Source organism: Branchiostoma belcheri, unplaced genomic scaffold, assembly GCF_001625305.1.
Source record: "Branchiostoma belcheri isolate BF01 breed outbred unplaced genomic scaffold, Haploidv18h27 scaffold2, whole genome shotgun sequence".
NCBI classification, from domain to species: Eukaryota; Metazoa; Chordata; class Leptocardii; order Amphioxiformes; family Branchiostomatidae; genus Branchiostoma; species Branchiostoma belcheri.
This window is the reverse complement of record NW_017803490.1, coordinates 616,597-642,531: the sequence shown is the minus strand read 5'-3', so window position 1 is coordinate 642,531 and position 25,935 is coordinate 616,597. Positions and strand designations below refer to the sequence as shown.

Genomic DNA, 25,935 nt, shown 5'->3' with positions numbered 1-25,935 from the left:
ATCTTTACCATTAATACACAATAGTATTAATTGTTACCAGTGGACTAGCCCCCTGCTGTAGTGATTGCACAATTTGTGTGGTCCAAGGGCTACTGAACCGGAGATGGGTGCCACCCTATGCACCACCTGGTGCGGAAAATACTTAAACTTTTTTAACTATTAATTGTAATAGTAGTATTAATACATAATGTTAGACAGTCACTGCTTTAATAAAAAGGATCTTTAATACCCATACTAATAAATTTTACTTCTAAACTACTTATATGCCATCCTACACCCTTCTACACTACATTTTAACAAGTATCTGTATAATCCTAGACCTTTGTGAATACAAACTACATGTATTTATATTCATTAAGACTCTTATATTCATTAAGAGTCAGATTTATATCTCAATGTTAAATATCTATATGAAACCCTGTACTGGTAGATCTACAGACATCCTTAAAGAATAAGGATTTAAGAGAGCAATTCCTGCATTACTGTTCCTAACAGTATACTTGACTAGATAAAACTCAAGTAAAAAGAATGACAGAAGTAGAATAACATACTTACATGAAATGTTAACCTAGCAGAAGTCTTATACATACATTGTATAACATAAGCCTAAGAGTAATAAAAAAATTGAAAATCAACAAAAATTGAAATAGATAAACACAAGAATACTACTGTCTTAATACTAATACTAGAAGTCATTAAATCTGATGTTAGTAATAGAGTAGTTATCTAATAATGGAATCATATCATTTTTGGCACAGACATTGATAGAACAACTAGCCTTCAACTTTTTTTCAAGTCTACAGATTTCAGCCACCACTTTTGGCCTTCTACTTAGTCCTAAAAATCTTAAATGTTAACATTACGCTTTAGAATGAGTCTTAAAAACAGTTGTCATGAATCTACAATTAAGACTAACTTGGGCTTCTTTCACTCCAGTGTTGCGAAACGGATGGCACTCAGGCTAAATTCAAACAAGAGGCTGCAAGTCATTCTATGCCAAATAAAACATTCATCATCATCATGAAAATAACTTATCACAGTGCATAATCATCTTATGGCCAATTGCTTCCCATTGACTGTGATTGCCAGAGGTTCTGATCTAACATTCATAGTAGGAACCTTTCTCCAGACTCTAGTGACTCTGGCATGAGTTTGGCCACTACACAGCTCACACTGAAAGGTAGAACCTCATCAGACAAGTACTTCCCTATTGGTGGAGGGTTGATGTCTGCCTGTTCCCAGCATCGCACCCCATACTTAAAAAACAACACCTGGATAGAACTGTGAGAACTGTGAAAGATTCTAATCTATTGTTCACAGTAGGAACCTTTCTCCAGATTCTAGTGACTCTGGCATGAGTTTGGACACTACACAGCTCACACTGAAAGGTAGGACCTCATCAGACAAGTACTTCCCTATCGGCGGAGGGTCGATGTCTGCCTGCTCCTAGCATCGCACCCCATACTTAAAAAACAACACCTGGATAGAACTGTGAAAGATTCTAATGTATTGTTCACAGTAGGAACCTTTCTCCAGACTCTAGTGACTCTGGCATGAGTTTGGCCACTACACAGCTCACACTGAAAGGTAGAACCTCATCAGACAAGTACTTCCCAATCGGTGGAGGGTCGATGTCTGCCTGCTCCCAGCACCGCGCGCCATACTTGAAAAACGAGATCTGGAAGGAATAATCATCCGGACTGCTCCAGGAGCCTTCCTTGGTCCCTACGATGAGGACCAACTGTCCGTCATACACGACCAACTGTAGGATGAAGAGACGGACTTTGTTGGACAACAGGGGAAGGCGTGGTCCTACCCGCCACTTGCCTTCGGTTGGATCGTAGATCTGTAGTGTCGGCAGGCGGTCCGTGGTGGTCCTGTGCTTGAGGAAGTACAGCAAGCCCTTGTACGCGGTTAGGACGGGTCGTTCGTCCAGTTTGCTGATTGGCTCCGGTGGGAGGGTTAGCGGGGTGACGGTTCTTGTGTCAGGATCGCAGCTGTAATAATAATGATAATAATAATAAATGGTTTATCAGTCAAACATTACCCGTGCAATCGCAACCTTTTATAGCGCTGAATTGATGCAGGGTTTACAATCACATAAGAATCAATCGATAATCACAAACAATCAAATAGTACACGAATAGTGCCCTCTGACAGTGGTCAACATGCCGAAAATGGGCAAATATGTCTGTTGCCATGCCGGAACGCAAATGACAGATAACTCTGAAGACAGGAGACAAGAAAAGACTCTGATTCAACATTTTGCTTTTTTTACTTTGATGCAGTGATACGTGATGCTGGCTGTGTATATGTGATGTTCTCACTGAACCAACACCATTTGTACAAAAACTATTATTGAGTCAAAATTTGAGAATGTAGGAACCCTGTTTTTTCGACCCGCCTTGTTTTTTTTTCAGACACTTCAAACATTAGATTTGGAGTCTGCGGAAGATGTCATCCATAAAATTTACTTGCTGTGGCCTAAAGTGCCTTTCCCAGGGCACAACGTTGAGGCGCATGTCCAGACATGTCCCTGGTACAACTTGGGATAGTCAAACGCTCTACCACTACGCCACCCGACGCCACAAACCCAACGCCACACAATCACCACACACACCTGCAGAAGACGGTGTCACCGATGAAGTACAGCAGGTCGCCACATGCTGCAAGCGTCCCGACGCGCTGCGCTGGCAACTGTTCAAACTTCTCCCAGAACTGGTCCCCCCAGTGTCTTCGTTTCCATGGCGCGGCGATTTCCACACCAATCATGTCCTGCATGCTCTTCCTGTACAGCCAGTGCCAGGTTTGCGAGCGGTCGTCCGGCAGTCCAAGTTTCACGGTGTACACGTGTTCATTCAAGTACGCCAGGGCGGAGTATCTCAGGTCAAAGTTCTCATCCTCAAATGCGTAACCATGATACCGCCACAGCTGCCTCCTTCCCTTGGTACGAACTAAACAGTGAACGTGTAGCGGTAAGCCGTGATCCCATGTCTCCGGGTCGATGTAAGTCAGCGAAAACAGGTCGCAGTTTGGCGTAGCTACCAGGCTATGGACGATGTAGTCGGTACTCTCCCAGTTGTTCAGCATGTATGTACCGACCCTCTGAGAGTTAAGAGCGTACACGGTCCCTGAACGCGGTTCGTAAGCAGGGAAGCCATGGTTGCCGTCAGAGTCGACCAACTTTGTCTGGAATATAATCATCTCCTTGTACTTTGTTCCAAGTCGAGGTCTACAGGCTGGAGGTACCCACTGGCTGACAAGGTGGCTTGTGTCTTCTCGCTGAGCATTTGATTCTGCGTCTGAGTCTGTATCTGGCCCTTCGTTTATTCCTTCTGCTTGTCCTGTAGTATCCACATCACACAGGCTTTGCCTCTCCAACTCCAGGTCCACAAATTCTTGCTCTACACCAAGGAATTCGCTCACCCTTTTCAAGGCATCTGTGCCGAGGTGTGGCAAACGGATGCAACTGAGAATCTCGAGACCAAACTGTTCTCGTTCCTGCGACTCTTTCAGCCAGCTTTTTGCTGACTCGAGAACGGTTTCTTCATTGTCTACATACAGCCCGTCTAGCGACAGAAGTTCAGCTATCTGGCACTGAGGCAGCTGGAGGAAATCAGGAGTGTTCCAGACAGTCTTGAAATGTAGTTCCACGTACTTCTGACTCTTGTACTTCAGGTCTTCCATACCGTACATATCGGAGAAGGCAAACATCCCGACACAGTTGGTCTCGCAGACTTTGGTGAGGAGGAATTTGGAGCATTCTTCCCGAATCTGGTCGCACTGATGGAGGCATGCTGCTGCACACAACTCTTGGACTTGATCTTCAATTACCTGGCACAGAAAACAGTGACTGTAATCCATATGCCAAAAACCAGTTACTCAAGCAACTGGATAATGATGTTGGAAACTGCACAATGTAGGAGCTTTGTGACTAATTTGCACCATCTTGTATTGACATGTCTAACTTTTTTTTTTTTTTTTTTGGACTTTCAAAAAATTGTCTTCACTTATTTGCATATCAATCAAAAGTTTGTGCTTATAAATCTGCATTTCTCCTCTGGTCTCTCAGTCACTGACGAAAGCTAGTGGATACTAGCTGAAACGTCTGACCATTTCCAAAATCATATCCAGTTGCTTGAGTAACTGCTTTTTGGCATATCTTATTAATCCAGGTAGGCTGGATGTCTAACCTTCAATTAAGTCTGTTATTGTCAGTTTAGTATGAGTCTTTGAAACCTAATACCTTATAATGACAAATAAGCGTCAGGAGTAGAGTAGAGTAGAATAGAATCTTCAGTCGGGTGGAGGGGGAACAACAGACGATAAACTAGGTAGTAAGTGTGAGTGTGAGAATACTGCTGGTCTCAGGTTTGCTATCTTTAAGAGGTGATAGTCACCTGTTTAGTGCTGTGTACCTAAACACATGTTTAGGTTCATCAGTTTCGGACTTGTAAGTCAGGACCTAAACACATGGCATATACAAAATTGCATGTAGGCAACCTTGCAATGTTGTCTGGGTGAAACTTTGGCCACATAACATGGAGGCCGACACTTGACGACGCCCGATTGCAATGTTTTCTTCATTTTGCAGCACAGATTTTGCAATTTATGAAAGGGTTTTAGGTGGTTTGGAAAGAAAAGGGGTATGTGACATGCGTTCTTTTTGTAATAAAACTAGAACTGGTTCTTGACTTTTAGTTTTTTTTGGACTTGAACCTAAACATTTTTACAAGTATGGAATCGCGGTCCAGCAAACTGGTACATGTAGCACTACCTCCAGTATCCCAGTGTAGAAGTAGTCCAGTATGAGTCCCATGATGTGCTGACTGATGCCGTTGATGGTGACTCTGTCCTGTTTGGACTCTGCCAGACCTCCCGCAAACATGGCTGAGAAGTAGGGACTGTTGGCTGCCAGGACGTTACGATGACAGGGGAAACTGTGGGATAGAACAGCGAAAACATCAACCCAAGCAACATTCTTCAGAGGCAGAAGTGTTCCAGGGGCGTAAAAAGCTTTACCATAGATGCAGGCAAACTGGACGCTCTATGGCCAGTCAATTCCCCTGGCCAGTTACATTCTTTTTAGGCCAATTTCTACTATTCATTCAGCGTGAAAAAGAGTCCTGGGGAGACTATATTTATACCATGGAAGTACCTCTGCCTCAGAGAATTAGCTAACACAACTGATGTTACCACTTACCATCATGAAGTTTGATACTTTCATGATCAAACATTTGGCAAGGAAGAAATAAAAGGAGAAAACTGGAGCTAGAATAGGATGGATTCCAGGCTAATTTGTTAAGCACTGTGTTGAAGGCATCCAATGCAATTTCAGGACAGCAAAACTGGAAATATTCTCAATAAGGCAATCTTTGTGATATTAACACATACTGCTTCACATTGGCACATTTCAATCATTATTTCATACTTTGGGTATTTAAAACTGGAGAACCAAGCCCCAAAATGAGTCCTTTATTTTATGGGAGATACCCTACAAATCAACCAAGGGCCCTTCCAGTGACGATTGTTCATCAGAATTTTGGGTATTTTTGCTCCATGAGGGTCAATATACACTGGGATAGTGTAGTTTCAACTCAGTAACTAGAATATTGGCTTTGAAAAATCTGGTTTCCATGCCCTAAAAACTGCACTGGATGCCTTTAAGTACTGTTGTTAATGTTGATATGATACACAGCATTCAGGGGTTTTTCTAAACAGGGGAATAAGGGAGCTGCTCCCTCATGTAACCAGCCAGCTCCCTCATATCAATTTTCAAATTGAACCCTATCTTTTTCCAGTAGAGATGTGAAAACAATACAACAATGCATTCTACTATTTCTAGCATTACAAACTGTGTTACTCTTATTAAAAATCCCCCCTCGGTCGCTTCGTTCCTTGCCACGCTTGCGATCTGCTCCCTCATGCTAAATTTTTCTAGAATAATCCCTGGCATTGTTTGATATTCATGATATATATATGAGGGACAAGATGAAAACAAAATCGCACCATGTCCCCTAATTAATGAAGAAAATTAAGAGCACTTTAGAATACTTTAGAAATTTTAGAATACTTTACCTGCGTCCTTCCACCTCCAGTATGACGTCTGTTAGTTCCTCCTTCTGTCTCATGTCCTGAAGTGTCTGTAGAAGCCTTTCGGCCTGACTTGTGGTGTCCTCTAGTCGCAACATAGTGGCTCTGTACTGTCTCACCGTACGTCAAGCCCTGGTCAAGCACCAAGACTAGCAAGAGTCCACGTCTAGCAGAAAAATAGACGTAGTTATTAGAGAATAACCCAATTGCCTAATTAAAATCTAGTTATTCTCTAATAACTACGGATAACTAGTAGATATCAATTTGTGCAAACGTACGTTTGTAGCTTTAACCATTATGCACATGAAAATCATACTTTTATTGCAGTTACTTGTACCAAAGTGCTTATATTATAACTTTAAAGATAATTACATTTGGGGCAATAAAATGTGATAATATCATCCATATGGTCCATAAGATCATGTTCATAAACCTTTTGTACCCAGGTATCAATATTCAGTACAACTACAGTTCTTTCTAAATTTCTTTGTGAGAAAACGATGGTAAGTAAAAATGCCAAATTAGCCAGTGAGGAGACCATAAGCAAGGACAACAAAACAGACAACAAAACAAAACAAAAAAGACAACAAAACGGTTTGTCAGATTGAAAAAAAGCTAATTAGCTAATAACAGGTAGAAAGCTCAGCTTTTAAGATAGGGAAGAAGAATCTTATGATGTAACGGTATATAATTATATGAAGAACATCTGGGCAGAAAACGGTCCCACTTGCCCAGGCTTGTCTCATGCCCCCCTCCCCACCTATACACAAAACAAAGAAAACCTTAGCAAAACTAAATGTTACAGCTTCAATTTAAACTACCGCATCGATAAACTATACCATTATTGACCTGTAGAAGTTAGGTGGCTACCTCAGTCAGGCCAAAACGATGTATTCTTACCTGTATTCAACTTTGTATCACTTGCACGTCTCTCATAATTTTTTTTTTCGTCGTCTGCAATGGACAGAAAGTAGCAGACGATTCGGAGCAGAAAGAAGCTAGCCACAGGTTAGCGACGGCCTATTCGAAACAATCACTTCAGGCATTTTTAATATACAGACTGATATGCACAAGCAGTTACGTCGACTATGTAGCAAGCTGTAAGGCCAAATGTTCAATACGCTTTTTTACTTTAAAGAACTGATATTGTACCCGTAATTATGTATATTATGTAGTTGGTTGTATGAGCTTCAACTTCAAGCAGATGTGGGGAGGGAAACATTGCGCCTCAGAAGACTTTTTTTAGGGAACTCAATGGACAATGGACGCGTAACAGTAGGCGGTTTCCTCTCCCCCGTGTATGCTATCTACTTGGATTCAGATTTACCTTCCCTGTGACAAGGAAATCATGACATTATGCCACAGAGGGGGTTTTGTCTCAGTATCTAGAAGACTAAGACTACGGGGTATTATATGACGGCATACGATTGTACGAGTATAGCTACACCGCGCTCTCACATACACGTGATGTCTTGCACAGGGGATTCTCAGACTGAAGTAGCTTTTTTTTCGGATGGAAACGATAAGCAAGTGCATTATATCCTTGCGATAGGCCAGCGGTATATTTTGGCAGAGTTTCAGTGGCGTACTAAGCCTGAAGCGCGAAAACTCTGCACGTAAAAGAGCCCAACACACTTATAGAGAAGAGTAGGGGTGACATAGCTAAGATGGTTGAAAACACGAGCCATAGAGAAGCCGCGCTGCTTTGCTATTAGTTATTTAAAAAGGCATCAATCATGCTTCACCTCAATTGAGGATGACGTTAGCTTGCTATCTCAGTATCTGCTTCTAGTACTCCCCACGGGCTCAACTTCACCGCAGCGGTAACTTAGATAGGCGGCGAAGGGCTTCTGGCTGCCGAAGGAAAACGGCTAGCGGCCCGAAACTTGTCTGGTACCCAGGGTAGGTATATTTTGACATTCTACTTGTAAAATGTCGTTATTTTGACTGCGCTTCAGTGGCGTATATATAAGCCTCAAGCGTCAAAACCTTTGCACGTAAAAGAGCCCAACACACTTTAATATAGAGGGGTGACATAGGATGGCTGAATCCGGAAAAAAGAACCTTGCTATTAGTTATTTAGAAAAGCATCAATCATGACTCAGCTTTACCTTAGCTTGCTATCTCAGTATCTGGTTTGGTCTTATGTTTCACAGCTCGATAAGCAATGTGTTACTGGATCTCACAAAGCCCCAAGGGGGCCTGCATGCCGTTTTTCGTAAGGCGTAACCAGGCCTTTTAGTCGTCGTAATCCGTAGTTAGCCTCCCCAAAAATTAACGTAATCCGTAATAGTACATTAGCCGCAAAGCTTAAAGTCGTAATCAGCTCTGAGACTTTAACGTAATTCGTAATCGGCGGCGAAATTTTGCGTAATTCGTAATCACTTCTCCCACATGCAGGCCCTCACCAAAGTTTTCGCGCAAGTACTAAAAGTATTACAGTCGGTACTTGAGGCAAAACACTTAACCAAAGGTGCATGCAAACTCGTCTAAGCCCTTAACATGTTTATTTTACACGTTTTCATGTTTATTTCATAAACAACGTTTACAAACTGCCAACAAAATGCAGCAGTATTGAGACCTATTTTTGAGTGGGCGATACACTGGTGATGTTTGCACAAAGCTACTATGACGGTGGCCCACATTATGCCTCAGGTTACAAAACAACCAGTTCTTCTAAAGGACCTGCCTATATCGTCTTTAAGATTGATCACAGAGTAATAAATAGTAGTGGGACATTGAAGCGCGCGGCAGCAGCAGTGGATTTCTAACCCTTAAGTTGAAGATTCTATCACAGGTAAGGTCTTTGTAGCCTCCATAGCAGGCTTATAGAACTGGGGGTTTGGTGGTCTTCGGCTGTTTTCTGATTAGCCCAGGTTTTTTTTCTGGTGGTCTTCCGCTGTTTTCTATTAGCCTCCGTAGCAGGGCTATAGAACTGTGGGTTTGGTGGTCTTCGGCTGTTTTCTGATTAGCCTCCGTAGCAGGCTTATAGAACTGGGGGTTTGGTGGTCTTTGGCTGTTTTCTGATTAGCCTCCGTTGCATGCTTATAGAACTGGGGGTTTGGTGGTCTTCGGCTGTTTTCTGATTAGCCCAATTAAAAAAACGGGGGTAATTCAACGAGGCCAGCTATGTTGTCTATATGCAATCAGAAAATAGCACATAAAGGCACCCAAAGACACTGAAGACCCCCAAAACCTACAGTTTTTGGCACGCTATGGAGGCTTAAGTCTTTGGAGAATGATGTATGTTTGAGTATGGCCTTTATAAAGAGGACTCAAGCGCATTGTTAGTCGGACGTACCTTGCAAAATTTAGTAAGAGTCTGGTTCGTTAAGCGATCATCAAACTAAGTGAGGACATTTTTGAGATGGCCACGCATGTGTCGCACAAAATTCAGCTGTCCTGCTTCGTAAAATGTTGTCTTAGATCCTTAAATCGGTGGTTGACATTTCGTTTCAGGCCATCTGCGGAAATATGAGGAGCATCATTTATCTCGTCGGCCTGCTTGTGTTTTGCCTTGGGAGAGGTAAGTTTTCACGACTTGCCTAATGTATATTTAAAAACCGTGGACTGTTGACTTCCACAGACGTGATGGTAAGGTTCATTTCCAGCGTTAAGGCGAAAATGTCGGGAAATGTGAATCGTGAAATAGGGATAAAGTTGCTGTTGTTTGCTTGGTCGGAAAGCAGCTTGTTATATATGATAGGTTATTCCATGTTTGTATCATTTCTCTCAAGAAAACGTATGCTAAAATGGTTCCGACGCAGTCGATGTATATTTTGAAGTCAAGTTATAAAGTTTTTCTGTGTATATAGATCGGCCTGATAGAAATCCTACTATATTAACATAGTTTACACTTGTTTAAAGTATAAGCAACAATATTAGGTCTTACAAGCTGTAACAAATGACACATGTAGATGATATCGTTCCACTTTTTAAAGATATTTTTCCATCCGCCTAACTTTACCAGATGTGCTCGGGATTTCCGACGAGTCCCGACTGATCACGAACTTGCTGCGGAACTATGTCTCCAAAGCTCGGCCAGTGTTAGAGAGTAGCACGCCGGTCACCGTGGCCATAGACATCTCACTCGCACAGATCAACCGGGTGGTGAGAAAAAATCTTTTTATATTTCCCTTCATACCGTGGTATGGATGAAATATATTGTTTTCCCTCATATGTTCCTCCTTTTTCAGTCCTGCCCTTTCGTTAAATGGATTCAAGTTCTTCATTTTGAGGCTAAATGGCCTTAAATTTGACATGAAGGTAGAGTGGACAGATACTAGTATCTAGTATCCTCGGACGCTTTTCTGAGATACTTTATATCTTGAGGTATCTCATTGAGGTACTTTATATCTTGAGGTATCTCAGTGAGGTACTTTATATCTTGAGGTATCTCAGTGAGGTACTTTATATCTTGAGGTATCTCAGTGAGGTACTTTATATCTTGAGGTATCTCAGTGAGGTACTTTATATCTTGGGGTATTTCAGTGAGGTACTTTATATCTTGAAGATGACATACTTTAAAAGCTATCATGGGAGACATAAACGCATGCACGCAGAGCAGGATTTAAGATGTATTTATAGGTTGCCTCTGAAACTACTAGATAAGAACTTAAATCTTAAATGATGCGGTATTTTCCTTTAGTATATGAATTTCTGATCACAACGAAAAGATTGTAAGCAATATTATATAATGGTAAAATGTAAAGTAAGGGTCCCCAAAGCCTTTTGAGGCCTTAAGGGCAGTGGATTGTTAATCCACTGTGTAAAGGCACGGTATTGGAAGGTAGAGCCCATCCCTCTTCTTCCATCTACAAGGGAAAGGCGCAATGACATGGCATCGGCGTCGTTAAAGGCAGTTTTTAGGGCTTGAAAACCCGATTTTTCAAAGCCAATATTCTGGTCATTTATCTACATACCACACTATCCCAATGTATTTTGACAATGTAAATTGGGCTGATTTTTAAGGTACCACTCAGAAAATAAAGGACTCATCTTGGGGCTTGTTTCTGCAGTTTTAAAAGCCTTAAGTATCAAATACTGATACACGTATGCTAATTGCATTGGATGCCTTTAAAAACATCGTGTTTTTGTAAACAGCGTACCCTTGAGGGGTTGTTTTGGGTCATAAATAGACTTATTATTGGATCCAAAATGCAAACACCAAACGTAAGAGCTAAGCTCGTTTTACAAACCCGTGTACCGTCTGTATTGAGCGAAGCAGCTCAAGGATGACAGATGCATTATGGGAGCTCCGAGCTACCTTACAGATGACGTAACGTAACACCCCGGGGCATTGTGGGAGCGCCAAGCTACCTTACAGATGACGTAACGTAACACCCCGTGGCATTGTGGGAGTTCCAAGCTACGTTTCTAGATGACGTAACGTAACACCCCCTCATCGATATACCAGGCTATTAGCGGCAAGATACCCATGTCCTCTCCCCGTACAATACCGTGTAGCTTACGTTACGGGCTTCATTTGGGCCGTCCTTTATCAAGCGTAAGACTTATGTGGGATTAGGATGATGTTACTTTTGAAGGTATCAATAGCGTGGTCGTCTTTCTCAATATGCATGTTTTCTATTGAGACATGTATCATCTATACGTGTGAAATTTTAGCCTTGTACTATAAAAAAAGGTGAGCTCAAAAAAGATTTTTTTTTTCTGGCAGGACGCCAAGAACCAGCAGATTGTCACAAACCTGTGGGTGAGACTGGTGAGTACTGTAAATACGTTTATATCATACCCGGGCCGCGAAGACGTTCGATAACGGGTTCCGGACCCATGGGACCGGGCCGTACTTTGCGGTACGGCCCGGTCCGGAACCCGTTATCGAACGCTTCCATGGCGATCCGACCCGCGGTCGGGCCGATACCTCGGGCGATACGGAATACCCCGTGTTGTATTCTATATTTATTTTCGCGGTGACTTTATTTCACCCTAAGAGGTTTGTCGTTGAATCTATTCTGTTATGCGAAAACAAATATAAGTAGTCTGTTACATCTATCTCATCTACCTTTTTGCCATATCAAGTACTGGCAGGATGAGAATCTGCTATGGAATGAGACCCAGTATGGAGGTGCCTCAAGTATCCGGATTCCCAGCGCGGAAATATGGACTCCAGACATTGTTCTGTACAACAGGTACTGAAATAGATCTATAACACACAAACTTGTATATTCATTTGTGTGCAAATGTGTGTGTGTGTGTGTGTGTGTGTGTGTGTGTTTGTGTGTGTTTGTGTGTGTGTGCGTGTGTGTCTGTGGATAGTGTTTAGCACCAAGGACAGACATGATCACCTGTGTGCGGATGATGTTCAGCACCAAGGACAGGCATGTTCACCTGTGTGTGGATAGTGTTCAGCACCAAGGACAGGCATGTTCACCTGTGTGTGGATAGTGTTCAGCACCAAGGACAGGCATGTTCACATGTGTGTGGATGGTGTTCAGCACCAAGGACAGACATGTTCACCTGTGTGTGTGTGTGTGTGTGTGTGTGTTTGTGTGTGTGTGTGTGTGTTTGTGTGTGTTTGTGTGTGTGTGTTTGTGTGTGTGCGCGCGTGTAGTCAGTGCGGAAATCTGAAATTTCTTCCTGAACTTATCCAAATTCATCCATCCCTTGAATCCTTGCGTAGAATCGAAGGCGACGAAACCAGTGACATCCCGAACACCAACGCCATCATTACGTCATCCGGTGACGTCACGTGGCTGTATCCGGTCACCATGGTCAGCTCCTGTAAGATGAACGTTTATAAGTTCCCGTATGATGAACAGATCTGCAAACTGCAGTTCGGCTCCTGGACCTACGACGGCTTCAAGGTCAACATCACCAACCGGTAAGACCCTGAATGTCACAATGAAGGGTTAATGACCCGCCTCGAGGTGTATATGGTGTGATAAAGCCTTGTCAGTTGCTATAACCACCGAATAAAACCACCGAGTGAGCGTAGCGATAATGCACACCTGGGATGATTTTGCAATACTTGTATCATGCTAACTGTGACATTATGGTGTCATAATCAATATGAAACAGGGGCTTTTTGATTGGTCAACGCCACATGTTTATATGATAATAGTATGTTAATGTATCTGAATTGTAACCGACATTGTTAATTGTTTATAATTTTTATTGTCCTGTTACGAGGGATAGCTCTTTGTAATAGCCTCTGGTTAGTTGGACAGTCCTGGTTGTATATTTGTTAGTACAGTTAATAAATTAAATCAATGCCCTGTAACCGTTGTCTGAATAAATGCCTCCGGCCCAGAGCCGTTGCCAAAAACATGATTTTCTGCACATTGACGTACCAACTCAACAGTACATTGTCTATAACACTATTTTGTAGCTAATTCAGTATCAAGTGCATTTTAGAAGGAGGATTTCGTCTGCACGGCGGTCTGTCACTACGGTATTCTTTCCCATTGCTAGGCGCGTTCTAAAAGGTATCGGGTTACAAGACGCTATTTTGGCCTGTATTGGACTACCCGTAAAATATTTGAAAATAAGCAAATAATATTCAGGGGTAAATTTCGTCAAATTTAAATGAAACTATCGTCTTAACATCCTTTAGATTTTAGCTTTTTATGTTAAATCACTGATTTTTTAAAAATTTCGCTCAGAAAGACGATTATTTTCGGGTTTCCGAGCACAAGTCATGTCACGTTTTTAGGCAAACATCGTTCAAACCTGGCTACGTATACGTATATTACCCCAGATCCGCAATTTTTATATTTTTCGCAGACTAGGAATAAGATAAAAAATCGTGTTTTAGGGATTTTTTAATTTCTGATTTTAAGTCTAGTTTTTGTCGACATATTGGTGAAAAAATGGCATTTTTTGACATTTTTCTCACTAAATTACCCATAATTAAAAATTGAGGCCATTTTTCAAAAATCCCTAAAACACGATTCTCGGGACAACCGTTACAGTCATTTTGAGCCGTAAATGGGGTATGCTTGACTCTCCATGTTTCCAGGTTTGAACGAGTTTTGGAGACATGTCATATCGCCAGAAAGTGTGCATTGTGTTATTCATACTGGTGTAAAGAATCATTACAGTATTCAAGGTCACCCAAGGATACGACAGTAGCTTCGCTACATGTTACATACCCGCCAAAAATTATAGCGGGCATGTACTGTCCAGGAAACTGTTTGTATCTATAGAAAAGTGTTCTTTTTTATCTATTGGGAGGCACTCAGGCAGAAGGGCTTGTTTTGCCGCTTTATAGTAAATGACCGCAGGTGACCCCGAAATGGAACGCGGGTTCGATTCGAATTGCCCAGATCGAACACAATCGAACACAGTTCGGATTCTATGACATGTGGGAACTTTGCAGCCCAGATTTGACCACCGTGCTGACTTAAAGCACTTGGGCGATTTCTATCGATAATGTATAGCCAATGGCTTACTTGAAAGTTCTAGCCTATATAAGGGTCAAGGCATTCTAATGAAAAAGGTGTTAGGAAAGCATATCTCAGTCAGTCTGTTGTTTGGGTTGGTTTTTTTTAGGAATGCCAAAGGTGACAGCAGTAATTTCATTCTGAACGAGCAGTGGGACTTGTTGGACCTGGCTGCGGTGAGGAACGAGCTGATCTATCCCTGCTGTCCCGAACCTTATCCTGATGTCACTTTCCACATATCCATGCGCAGGTACGCAAACGTACTAATGAGAATTGGGAAACTAGAGACAAGGTTAGTTTAAAAAAATAATACCTCGTATTTTTGCGGTTTTTTTTTGCGAATTAGATTTGATTTAATATTTTTTTGGCATTTAGAATGCATAATCTCAGTGTAGGTGGACTCACTTCGTCCAAGTTTGCAAGGAGACCATTTTGACTTGTCAACTTGACCTTAATGTCAATCAACGGTTAAAATTACGATTGATAATCACATCGCTTACAGGAAGTCGTTGTACTACGTGTTCTACGTGACCGCACCAATTACCATGGTGACAGACGTCTGGTCCTGGTCATTGACCTTATTTAAAAGATTACACTTACATCCGTTCCAGGAAGTCGTTGTACTGCGTGTTCTACGTGACCGCAGCAGTTACCATGGTGACAGACGTCTGGTCCTGGCCATTGACCTTATTAAAAAAATTAAACTAATTACATAATTACACCCGTTCCAGGAAGTCGCTGTACTATGTGTTCTACGTGACCGCAGCAATTACCATGGTGACAGACGTCTGGTCCTGGTCATTGACCTTATTCCAAAAATTAAACTAATTACATAATTACATCCGTTCCAGGAAGTCGCTGTACTGCGTGTTTTACCAGTTACCATGGTGACAGACGTCTGGTCCTGGTCATTGACCTTATTCAAAAAATTTAACTAATTACATAATTACATCCGTTCCAGGAAGTCGCTGTATTACGTGTTCTACGTGATCGCCCCGTGCGCCATGATGGCTGTGATGGGCCTGCTGGTGTTCTGCATGCCGTCAGACTGCGGGGAGAAACTGTCGGTCGGCATCACCATGCTGCTGGCGCTGGTCGTGTTCGCGCAGATCATCGCCGAGAGTCTGCCGGCAACCTCACGATACATCCCGCTTATTGGTATGGAACCTGTTCCATCGTATGTTACTGTACTGCTGTGAAATACTCCATTATATGTTCAAGACTCATGTACATGTTGTAATAAAGGGTTAATGCCCCGCCCCGAGGTGTATATGGTGAGATAATCCCTGGTCAGGTGCGATAACCACCGAAAAAAAAACCAAGTGAGCCCTGTCCCCTGTATAATGGTACTGTCCAAAAAGTGGTCGGTTATTCTAATAACCGATCACCTTTTGAGGTTACGGCCCGATAACCAATGGCAAATGGAGCCTTCTGATTGGTCAACGCCTTGTGGCTACATGATAATGTTTTGTATTCCACGGTTTCTTTTGGAATGATGGGCGCATGGGGATGCAAAAACCCCTACGTCTAGACACGAAGAATGTTTAGAATCGAATTGTATGGGACAATTCAAATCACAGAACAGATCAACTGACATCCACGTGACGATGGCACTACCAACTTCATTTGGAGTTAAGACGTAGGTTTGGGGTTACTTACCCAAACAACAACGGTCAAAATGACAGCATTGTTTCTGTGTAAATGTAATTTATGAGGAAGCTGTTGTCTTCCGAATGATCTATGCTGCTTTCATGTAAAACTAACGCTCGGAACTGTCTCTACCAGGTCAGTTCTTCGGCTGTAGTGTGTGCATCGTCGCCATCTCATCAGCCATCACAGTCCTGGTGCTGAACCTGCACTTCCGCGGACCCAAGCCCACCCCTGTGCCGAAATGGCTCAGGTAAACATTGACACTCACAGCACGAAAACCGATATTTAAGCAAACTTTCCGCAATATGTAAAGAATTATAAAAGGTGGGAAAATATTTCAGGAGACTTTACGACTTCGTAAAGGCCGATGAAAGGCAAATTACGCATTTTCGCCACCTTTCAGTGCGCTTAAATACGACGTAAATATAATACATATCTTTACGATTACTTTTACAAATCCGTAAATATCCTTTACTAATCTCCAAGCAGATACCTTTCAGTGGCAAGACAGTAACCATTAGCAAGAGGAGTTTGTACGGCCACCGAAGGTACAAACTCCTCTCGCTATTGGATACTGTCTTGAAACCGAAAGGATCTGCTTGGAGATTACTCTGTCACTGCCAACTGTGTCATCTGAATTTAAATTTCTACTAGCAGATTTGAATTTCTGTGGATGTCTACTAGCAGATTCCTATAAATATATGTTAGTGGATTCCTATTAGTCAAACCTATGATCTACCAGCAAATGCTTATGAAACAAGTCTAAGATCTGGTAGCAGATTCTTATGAAGCAAATGTAAGATCTACAAGCAGATTCCTATGAAGCAATTGCAAATTTAATTCTACTAGCAGATTCCTATGAAGCAAATTTTAGATCTACTAGCAGATTCCATTGAAGTAAGCCCATGCCATAGGAGCCATTATATTTCGATAATGGCTTAGATGAAACTGCATGTTTTTCCTTTTACACATATCACTTTGTCTTTCAGGAAAATCGTCCAAAAAGTGAGAATCGTCTTCCCATGCTTCCCACCAAACACACGCGTCCGAGCGCTCCAGGCAGAACAACAACAGAACAACCTTCGCAAGGGCTGCGGTGTCATCACCGACCGTCCTAAGACTTCGTTCGGCTTCGTGGAAGTCAATCTCGACCGTAACGACAACAGGAGCTGCGACCTTTCCCGAGCCTACTCGATGATGCAACGGAAACTCGAGGAGCAGGTGGGTTAGGAATTTTCCTATGCACAATACGTCATGTGAATCGGGTTCATTTTACCTAGTATTCAATGCACAGTAATCAATGTTTCTTGGGAGATCAGATGCAAGAACGTCCCAAAAGATTAGTTATGTTTACCGAAGGAAAATATATTGTTTTTGCTCTGTTTTCTCTTCTTCTTCTCCAACTCAATAAGGTCAATGACCTTAGCCAGACGTCTGTCACCATGGTAACTAATGTTGCAATTTTATAGCTGGAGGGATTTAGACTCCTGTCTGACCATATATAGCAATGTGTTTGAGTAAGAATTAACAGAGCAGACCAAATGCGAAGGTAAAAAGTGTACATTTGCTTTGCAAATGTTACCTTTCTAGTTTTGCTTCTATCCTCACACACTGCAGGCGGCCATGTTGAAACTGTTGGTGGACAAGATGGTGGAGAAGCAGCGGGAGGAACTGGTGAGAGACGAGTGGCAGAATACCGCTGTCCTCATCGACAAGCTGCTGCTCGGCGTCTTCCTATTGGTCCTCGTCCTCGGCTCCATCATAGTGTATGCATGACGTTTACAATCACGTGATGATAGCCTTGCCAATGACAGCACAAAATACGACGACGGGTGTTCTTGGCCAAACTCGAAGTTCATTGGACAAGTAACTAATTGGGTTGAATTTGACGAATGTACATTGGGTGATTTGAGATTCGAAATTGTTTGAACTCTTTTCCCTTGCATTGTATTGACGTCTAGAGACAGATCAGTAATTTGGTAGTAATGCATTTATAGAGAGATTTATCTTTTTATCCGTATATAAATAATAGCATCAGGTTTATGAATGATATTCGATGTCAAAGTTCTTTATTCACAACCGTACCATTTGTTTACAAGAGCCGACGTTTCAATGACCATCTGTCATCTTCATCATTTCGCATTTCTTACTTATCATATATTACGCTGGCTATAGATTCATAGAACAGACAATAATGAATTATTAACATTTTCAACAGAAGCTACTTTATAGCTTTTTCTTCTGAAAGTGTAAGCACATAAGATATATAAAGACACAAATTTAATGATCACGTATACCCTTGTGCCATCTTACATAAAGACATTACAATATCGTCTCTCTATAATATTGACAAGATCTATACAGATAACTTCTTATGTCAAATGAACATTATCATGTTAAAACGTGTAACAATAACGTCGACTTTCCATCTAAACAGACGAGAACATTACGAACACGCTGCATTCTAAATATAATCTTGTCCACATAGTCATATATTGTGTAGTCATACAAACAAACCACAGTGAGCGTGTTTTTCTAATTACTAGTAATCTGCTTGAGGAATAGAGATGCAACAAATACTTAACCACAAGGCACCACCATAATATTATAAGCATGGTGATTCCCTAACACTGGTAATTGTAGCCATTATACAACCTGAACGGCTTAATCAACTACAGTATACAGGAGCTGTTTATCACTGAGTACTAGATACAACAATTTTCAAATAAAACCAATGCTGACGTCTTTAGCCTTTTGAAAGTTACTGAATACATCATCACTGAATAATGGCACAATCTAAGGAGCTTCAATCTGTAGCCATTATACAACCTGAACGGCTCAATCAACTACAGTGTACAAGAGTTGTTTATCACTGAATACTGAATACAGCAATATTTAAATGAAATCACTGCTGACGTCTTGAGCCTTTTAAAAGTTACTGAATACATCATTACTGAATAATGACACAATCTAAGGAGCTTCAATCTGTAGCCATTATACAACCTGAACGGCTCAATCAACTACAGTGTACAGGAGTTTTTTGTTAATCACTGAGTACAGAATACAACAATTTTCAAATAAAATCAGTGCTGACGTCTTTAGCCTTTTGAAAGTTACTGAATACATCATTAATGAATAATGACAATGACAATGAACTTTATTGCATGTTCACGCCCTACACGGGCCAAATGCACTTAAGTTAAATAACTTGGTAACAAGAATAGAAGAAGCAATTGTTACACTCGTATGCTATTTCTCTATCTATAGGATCTAACTACAGGATCTCTTCTCTCTTTTTGAAACATGTATGAACAAATTTACATAGTTTTTCAATTATATCATAGCGCTTGGATGTCATAATATGTTTGAACAATTCTATTTTCGGCAAGTATGCAAATTTCTTTTCTAACTGTAAGGAGCTAATAAAAGATTTCCGGATGTCATTGTATACCGCACATTCTAAAACAAAGTGTGCTTCATCCTCTATACAGTTATAGTTACATAATGACACAATTTAAGGAGCTTCAATCTTGATTACAACCATTATGAGTGACTCTCACGAATTCTCATCAGCAAAGCGCTCTATCTTACATCACCTTCTAATATTGTGCAAGTAGTTTTACACTGTGCCATCATACAAATAAATCATAATCATACATGTACTTACATGTTATCTATGGACCCCACTTATTCGTGTAGACCTTTCCACTACGGCACTAAAGCTGTAAATTTCAGGGTTGATCGCCGAATTCAAGACTGTAGACGGTGGAAGGGGGAGGGGCGTTGTTTTGAGTGAACATGGCTGATCAGACGAAATTGTCAGCTAGTCATCTGCATATTATCAGCTGCTGGATTCTTTATTCGTTCGAGTCTCGGAAAAATTTCATTCCATTGGTACATTTGCATATGTTTAGATTGTCAATTTGATCATCAGAAAAGTCCAACGTACTGCTCAGGAGTTTCTTAATTAGCTTCTGGTTCTTGTTTCAGTTTTGTTCCTTGATTGCCTTGGCCGACATGGTGAACGACAGTACTAGTGTTTCTCTGGTATTGCCTGATTGAAATGCATTTTTTAAATGTATATTCCAATATGTAATCACAAGACGTGGTGGGGACACACTCAAGTTTTTTCAAATTATATCAATGCCGCCATCAACACGGGACAATACTCATTTTCACCTGAGCGAAGTGAGGAAAGTCGTGTAAAGTACCTTTCCCAAGGGCGCCACAAGATCGGTGGCATGTCAGGACTCGAACCCGGGACCTCTTGGTTCCGAGTCGAGCACGCTGCCTCTACGCCACACGACCCCACGTTCCATTTAGTTAGCGTTCCCAAAACTGTTTGCGAAGAGCCGCACAACACCGCGACGGACCTCTTTGAGACGAAAGCCGTAGACGACAGGGTTGATCGCCGAATTCATCACGATGAAGACCATCATTCTGTAGAGCACCGAGTAGTCGTCGGTGAACATGGCCATCCTGATGAAGATGGGCAGCCATCCAACAAGAAACACGATGGTGATGATGACCAGAGTGATGCCGGATTTTCTTTTGATACTAGGCTGGGCCCCCACCGCGGCTTCTTGAGCAGATATGGCGTTGACGTGCTTCCACAGGCACCACAGCACGCCCATGTTGAGGACGATGATTGCCGCCATCGGGATGAAAACGAACACCAGCACCACAACCACGTAGCTGGGAGGCAGCCCTCCCCCTATCGGGAGGCAGCCTTCGTCGCATCGCCAGCCGAGGATGGGCGGCATCGCCAGCAGCCCAGACCAGGCCCAGACTAGCGCGATCACGACCTTACACTTGTCGTTGGTGACGTTGTTGATGTAGGTCATCCCGTGTACGATGAACCAGTAGCGCTCAGCCGTTAGCGCCATCAGACTGTAAGCGGAGGACAGTCCGGAGAGGAAGATGGACGTGAACATGACTCGTGAGGCGGTTTTGGACAGGGGGGACTCCACTGCGTAGACGTAGTACACCGTCGTACTGGTCCCGACCACGAAGGAGAGACCGGTCATGACGTCGCTTGCGGCCAGGTTAGCCATGAGGATGTAGGCGGGGGAGTGAAGATGCTCGTACTTGCTGATGGCTGCTAGCGGGAGGCTGTTTGCCACGCAGGACCACAGGCCGAGGCCGATGGTAACGGCTGCAATCGGTTTGAAATACTCTATACCGGGATAATCCGGCGCTTCCCCCGGGCTCTGCGGACATTCTGGTGCGTTTGAAGAGAAATTCTCTCCTACCTCGGAGAGGTTGCCCATCATCGCGGTGTTGCAGTCGGCGGGCGAACTACTAGTATTCCCCGCCGAGGAGTTGTCAGTGACCGCCTTGTCGCCAGCCTTCTTCCCGATGTCCTGCCCTGATGCTAACGGTATCTGGGCGTACCGAACCGTCACCAGTAGGATCAACAACACCGCCCCGATGTAGTTATTACCTCTGTAATTCATCCTTCTTTCGTGATTTTTACCAAACAAAAGGTACAGAATACGTGAGTTCTAATCCCTCTGATGTTGCGGAGAGTGAGAAATACACCACTAGCGTGAGAGCTGCATCTTAAAAACAACTGGTGTCCATGGCAACGCCGAACGTCACTTGGTGTATACGTATCTTGTGTAATTAGCCATATATTGTGTCGCCTTAGTGGCAAACCTCGACCTTTCGTAAGACCTATAGAAGAGCCCAAAATACATCATGATCCACTTCAACACAAAGTACTCAACAACTTCTGGTATGTGTAGCCATAACAACCAGAATCTTAGGCCGTGTTTATGTGAAGTCACCCAAATGCAAGGCGCTTTACATGTGGTTTACCCCGAAGCCGGTTTCAAGTGGCCCCGTCTGAACCCTCCAAATCACACTGAAAGCGCCTCGATCCCAAGCCACTTCTAGAGGTGGTTTCGAATCGGTTTTCCCGCATCGCGATTTGCGTCTGAACGCAATGTGATTTCAATGTGACTTCACTTGGTCATGATATTTCTTTATTTATATGCAATACCAAATTTTAAGTGCCATTAATGCAGTAATGGTCAAATAATGTGTCCGTTCTAGGAGGAGCTTCACCGCCTCTGGCGGGACCACGTCGGCATTTGGCCGAGATACGCTGGGAGGGGGGGCACCAGCAAGCAGGTCGTTGACACGCTACCTAGCGTGTTTTCATCAAACAACAATGAATGTAGTTTCGGAGAATCGTGATCGAGCACGTTTTAAAAGCCACGTGGACCAGATGTGAGGAATGTGAGTTACCCGAATCGCGGTTTGGGTGAATTCACATAAACACGGCCTTACAGACGGGAGATGGTGATCCTTGATGGTCAAAAGGGCCTTAACCTTTCAACATCTCACCAAGACTATACTAATCTCATCATTTTTCGATGAGGGCAGTAGATAGAAGTAGTAGGAGTTCGTATGTGGTCTGACTAAGAGACTTTTGACCTTTAACTGTGTTTGTAATGTGGTTATCATAGCACTTTCAACCTTTGAATAAGCCTAGTGTGGCACAGCCACAGGGTTCGAGCCAAGCGCAAAATCAGGTAATCTTATAAGGTATATATTTATTCCTTGACAATTAAGCAGACACAAAAAGGACTAGAGTAATAAAGTTACACATATACGTACATGGTGTTCTCTTACTGTTATGTTTACCGAAGGGAAACATTTTGTTTTTGCTCTGTTTCCTCTTCCGTTCCAAACACAAAAGTCAATGACCAGAACCAGACGTCTGTCACCATGGTCACTGGTGTTGGGTTACATCATGTTGCAATTTTATAGCTGGAGGGATTTAGACTGCTGTCACCATATATATGAATGTGTTTAAGCAAGAATTAACAGAGCAGACCATATGCGAAGGTAAACATCATACATTTGCTTTGCAAATGTTACCTTTCTAGTTATATGTAATAACACTACCTAACAGTCACATGAGACGAGGACGAGTCACCAATTTACACAGTTTCAGCGTCCGTTACTGTTCACGAACAGCCGTGCAACGCTGCGACGGACCTCCCGCAAACGAAAGCCGTAGACGACAGGGTTGACTGCCGAATTCAACACGATGAAGACCATTACTTTGTAAACGGAGACGTAGTCTTTCGTAAGCATGGCCATCCTGGTGAAGATGGGCAGCCAGCCCACCATGAACACGATCGTGATGATGACGACGGTAAAAGCTGACTTTTTGTTGATGCTAGGTCGGGCGCCTACCGCGGCTTCTTGAGCAGATATGGCGTTGACGTGCTTCCACAGACACCACAGCACGCCCATGTTGAGGAGGATGATCGCCGCCATCGGGATGAAAACGAACACCAGCACCACAACCACGTAGCTGGGAGGCAACCCTCCCCCTATCGGGAGGCAGCCTTCGTCCACGCGGCTTACACATCGCCAGCCGAAGATCGGCAACATCGCTAACAGCCCAGACCACGTCCAGACTAGCATGATCAAGACCCTACACTTATCATTAGTAACATTGTTGACGTAAGTAAGTCCATGCACGATGAACCAGTAGCGCTCAGCCGTTAGCGCCATCAGACTGTACGCAGAGGACAGTCCAGAGAGAAAAATCGACGTGAACATGAGCCGTGACATAATCTTAGGCGGAACACAGCCAGTCTGTACATAGAACAGTGTCGAGCCACTCCCGAACACGAACGCTATACCAGTGAGGACATCACTAGTAGCCAGGTTAGCCATGAGGATATACACAGGCGTGTGTAGCTGGTCGTACTTTATAACAGCTGCTACTGGGAGGAAATTCGCCACGACTGACCAAACACCGAGGCAAATGGTCGCGGCTAAGATCATGATATCGGTAGAGTCTTGCTCTCTAGGGAAAGATTGAAGAGTTCCACAGTCTGATACTACTTTTTGTCCTACCTCAGAAGCGTTGCTAATCGCAATGGTGTCGCTGTTTTCCGGAGAACGTAAAATTGACGAGTAGTTGCCCGGTTTGAACTCACGCCTTTCAGCCGAGGTTACCCGCGTGCAACGATCCGTAATGATGAGAATGACAAGAATAACGTAATGCCCACTGGTATGCATCGTCCTGGCGTGCAGGTGGATTTTTAAAATAACCGTGAAAAAAGGGTCTTACGGCAAGGACAGCAGCCTGGTAACCAGACCACCGCGAGCTCAGCGCTATCCCTTCGGCGCCGAGAGCGTTTGGGCCCGCCAACCAGGCCTCAGTGTCCGCGCTTCGGGGGGGGTTAAGTTTCTTCGCTCACTTTGAGTCGGCGGCAACAGAAGACAAAGCGTAATACAGGAAGTCAGCGGATACAGGGAAACCAGCTGGAGATAGGTCCGTGGTATAACTCGCCTTTGCTTGGTAAAGGCCGAAAAATTACCGCCAAGCCGACCAAAGGTTTGGTACCCAGGCTACAAGGACAGCTAGCTGCACTCGCGTGAGAAATGTGTCTTAGTGTCGGCGCCAGCTTCAAATGTGCTCCTCGGCAACGATATTTTACGTCACTTTCTAATCTCCGTACAAATGCATTGTTACCGAATTTATTACACAGTACGTAGTACCACCATTAAGTACGACATTACTGTAAGTGCACGCACAAAAACCTGAATGGCTCTGTCAACGGATTCAAAGATATCGTACAACCCTTGGCCTTTTTAAATCCTACTTTAGGCAAAGTTACACAGCTTTTAAGCATCTATAGTATTGATAATCGTCGTAGTAGCAGGCTGGTGTTCCCTCAAGGTTTTGACATTTACCTGGATTTATAAAAGGTAGTAAAGTTCATCTGTGTTGGCAAGTCATTAAAAGTCACGGATGAAACTGTGGATCCAGCATGCTGGCAACTTTGGGTAATGCAGTGGCAAACACAATATTGCCATTACAACATAGGCCAGACACAGTTGAGTATGCATGCACAACATGGTTCGATCTTTGGCTAGACGTAGCCTCTACCAGGCTTCAGGAGGAGGCTGGAGTAGAAATTGGCCAAATAGAGATAACATGCCAGGGGAGTTGGTCTGCTGGAGAGTAGTTTGCCGCTCCCAAACTGTGCTCTCCAGCAGGCCAACTCCCGTGGCATGCTATCTCTCTATTTGGCTGATTTCTACTCTTGCCAGCCGCCTCCCAAAGCTTGGTAGAGGCTTGGCTATACGTGTGTCGTTGGGAGTGGCACTGCTTTTCAATCAAGCCAGGTGTAAAATGGTGCCTGACCTTGGTTTGGGAGGTGGGTTTGGTATGCAAGGCTGTGGAAGGTGAGGGATGGGTCCTACCTTGGGATTAACAATCCACTGCCCCTACGGCCTCAAAAAGGCTTTGGGGACTAGCTTTACCTTCATTGCATCTTAGATATAATATTTGATATTGATAGAACAATCTATACGTTCATCCTTAATTTCTTGTTGCCTTGATGTCTGTAATATGTAAAACGTGGGGGGATGAGAATAAGTGTATCATGTTTCTTCCTCCCCTGGCACTTCATCTTTATGTTTACCAAAGGAAAACATTGTTTTTGCTCAGTTTCTTCCTCTTCTTCTCCAAAATAAGGTCAGTGACAAGAACCAGACGTCTGTCACCATGGTAACTAGTGTTGGGTTACATCATGTTGCAATTTTATAGCAGGAAGGATTTTGACTCCTGTCACCATACATATATGAATGTGTTTGAGTAAGAAATAACAGAGCAGACCATGTCCGAAGGTAAACATTATGCATTTGCTTTGCAAATGTTACCTTTCTAGTTCACTATTGTATCCACTAGTATTGTACCTCTTTCTATGCAGAAAACGAACAACCAACAAACAAACAGTAACAACAAAACAAACTC

The 25,935-nt window shown here is 43.0% G+C and overlaps 3 protein-coding genes and 1 long non-coding RNA gene across 4 annotated transcripts; 2 read left to right on the top strand and 2 right to left on the bottom strand.

The window, feature by feature from the left end:
• Positions 1 to 411: 411 nt before the first annotated feature.
• On the bottom strand, positions 412 to 7,065 carry LOC109468752 (kelch-like protein 21). The gene is made up of 5 exons (XM_019767080.1): positions 6,994 to 7,065; positions 6,079 to 6,259; positions 4,778 to 4,940; positions 2,621 to 3,834; positions 412 to 1,997 (listed from the first exon to the last, which is right to left on the bottom strand). The coding sequence occupies exons 2-5, from the start codon at positions 6,189 to 6,191 to the stop codon at positions 1,514 to 1,516; spliced, it is 1,974 nt and encodes a 657-aa protein (XP_019622639.1). The 5' UTR covers positions 6,192 to 6,259; positions 6,994 to 7,065; the 3' UTR covers positions 412 to 1,513.
• A 4,366-nt stretch (positions 7,066 to 11,431) lies between these two features.
• LOC109468766 lies at positions 11,432 to 12,234 on the top strand. Its single transcript, XR_002140148.1, has 3 exons — positions 11,432 to 11,639; positions 11,771 to 11,815; positions 12,133 to 12,234. It is a non-coding gene; the product is annotated as an uncharacterized LOC109468766 (long non-coding RNA).
• A 156-nt stretch (positions 12,235 to 12,390) lies between these two features.
• LOC109468329 (neuronal acetylcholine receptor subunit alpha-9-like) lies at positions 12,391 to 18,214 on the top strand. The gene is made up of 7 exons (XM_019766579.1): positions 12,391 to 12,413; positions 12,734 to 12,934; positions 14,605 to 14,745; positions 15,457 to 15,653; positions 16,281 to 16,395; positions 17,135 to 17,366; positions 17,763 to 18,214. The coding sequence occupies exons 1-7, from the start codon at positions 12,391 to 12,393 to the stop codon at positions 17,919 to 17,921; spliced, it is 1,068 nt and encodes a 355-aa protein (XP_019622138.1). The 3' UTR covers positions 17,922 to 18,214.
• A 2,250-nt stretch (positions 18,215 to 20,464) lies between these two features.
• Positions 20,465 to 23,954, bottom strand: LOC109468328 (G-protein coupled receptor 3-like). The gene is made up of 2 exons (XM_019766578.1): positions 23,455 to 23,954; positions 20,465 to 21,443 (listed from the first exon to the last, which is right to left on the bottom strand). Exons 1-2 carry the CDS (start codon positions 23,952 to 23,954, stop codon positions 20,465 to 20,467), a joined length of 1,479 nt encoding a protein of 492 aa, XP_019622137.1.
• Between the last annotated feature and the right edge of the window lie 1,981 nt (positions 23,955 to 25,935).

Coding starts and splice junctions, on each gene's coding strand:
- LOC109468329 (XM_019766579.1), top strand. CDS start 12,391: ATGATCACCTGTGTGCGGATGAT. Junction 12,935..14,604: donor AAGGTCAACATCACCAACCG/GTAAGACCCTGA, acceptor GGTTTTTTTTAG/GAATGCCAAAGGTGACAGCA. Junction 15,654..16,280: donor ACGATACATCCCGCTTATTG/GTATGGAACCTG, acceptor TGTCTCTACCAG/GTCAGTTCTTCGGCTGTAGT.
- LOC109468328 (XM_019766578.1), bottom strand. CDS start 23,954: ATGATCTTAGCCGCGACCATTTGCCTCGGTGTTTGGTCAGTCGTGGCG. Junction 21,444..23,454: donor TACGTGGTTGTGGTGCTGGT/GTTCGTTTTCAT, acceptor GAATACTAGTAG/TTCGCCCGCCGACTGCAACA.
- LOC109468752 (XM_019767080.1), bottom strand. CDS start 6,191: ATGTTGCGACTAGAGGACACCACAAGTCAGGCCGAAAGGCTTCTACAG. Junction 4,941..6,078: donor CTGGAGGTGGAAGGACGCAG/GTAAAGTATTCT, acceptor TCTATCCCACAG/TTTCCCCTGTCATCGTAACG. Junction 1,998..2,620: donor GGTGACACCGTCTTCTGCAG/GTGTGTGTGGTG, acceptor TTATTATTACAG/CTGCGATCCTGACACAAGAA.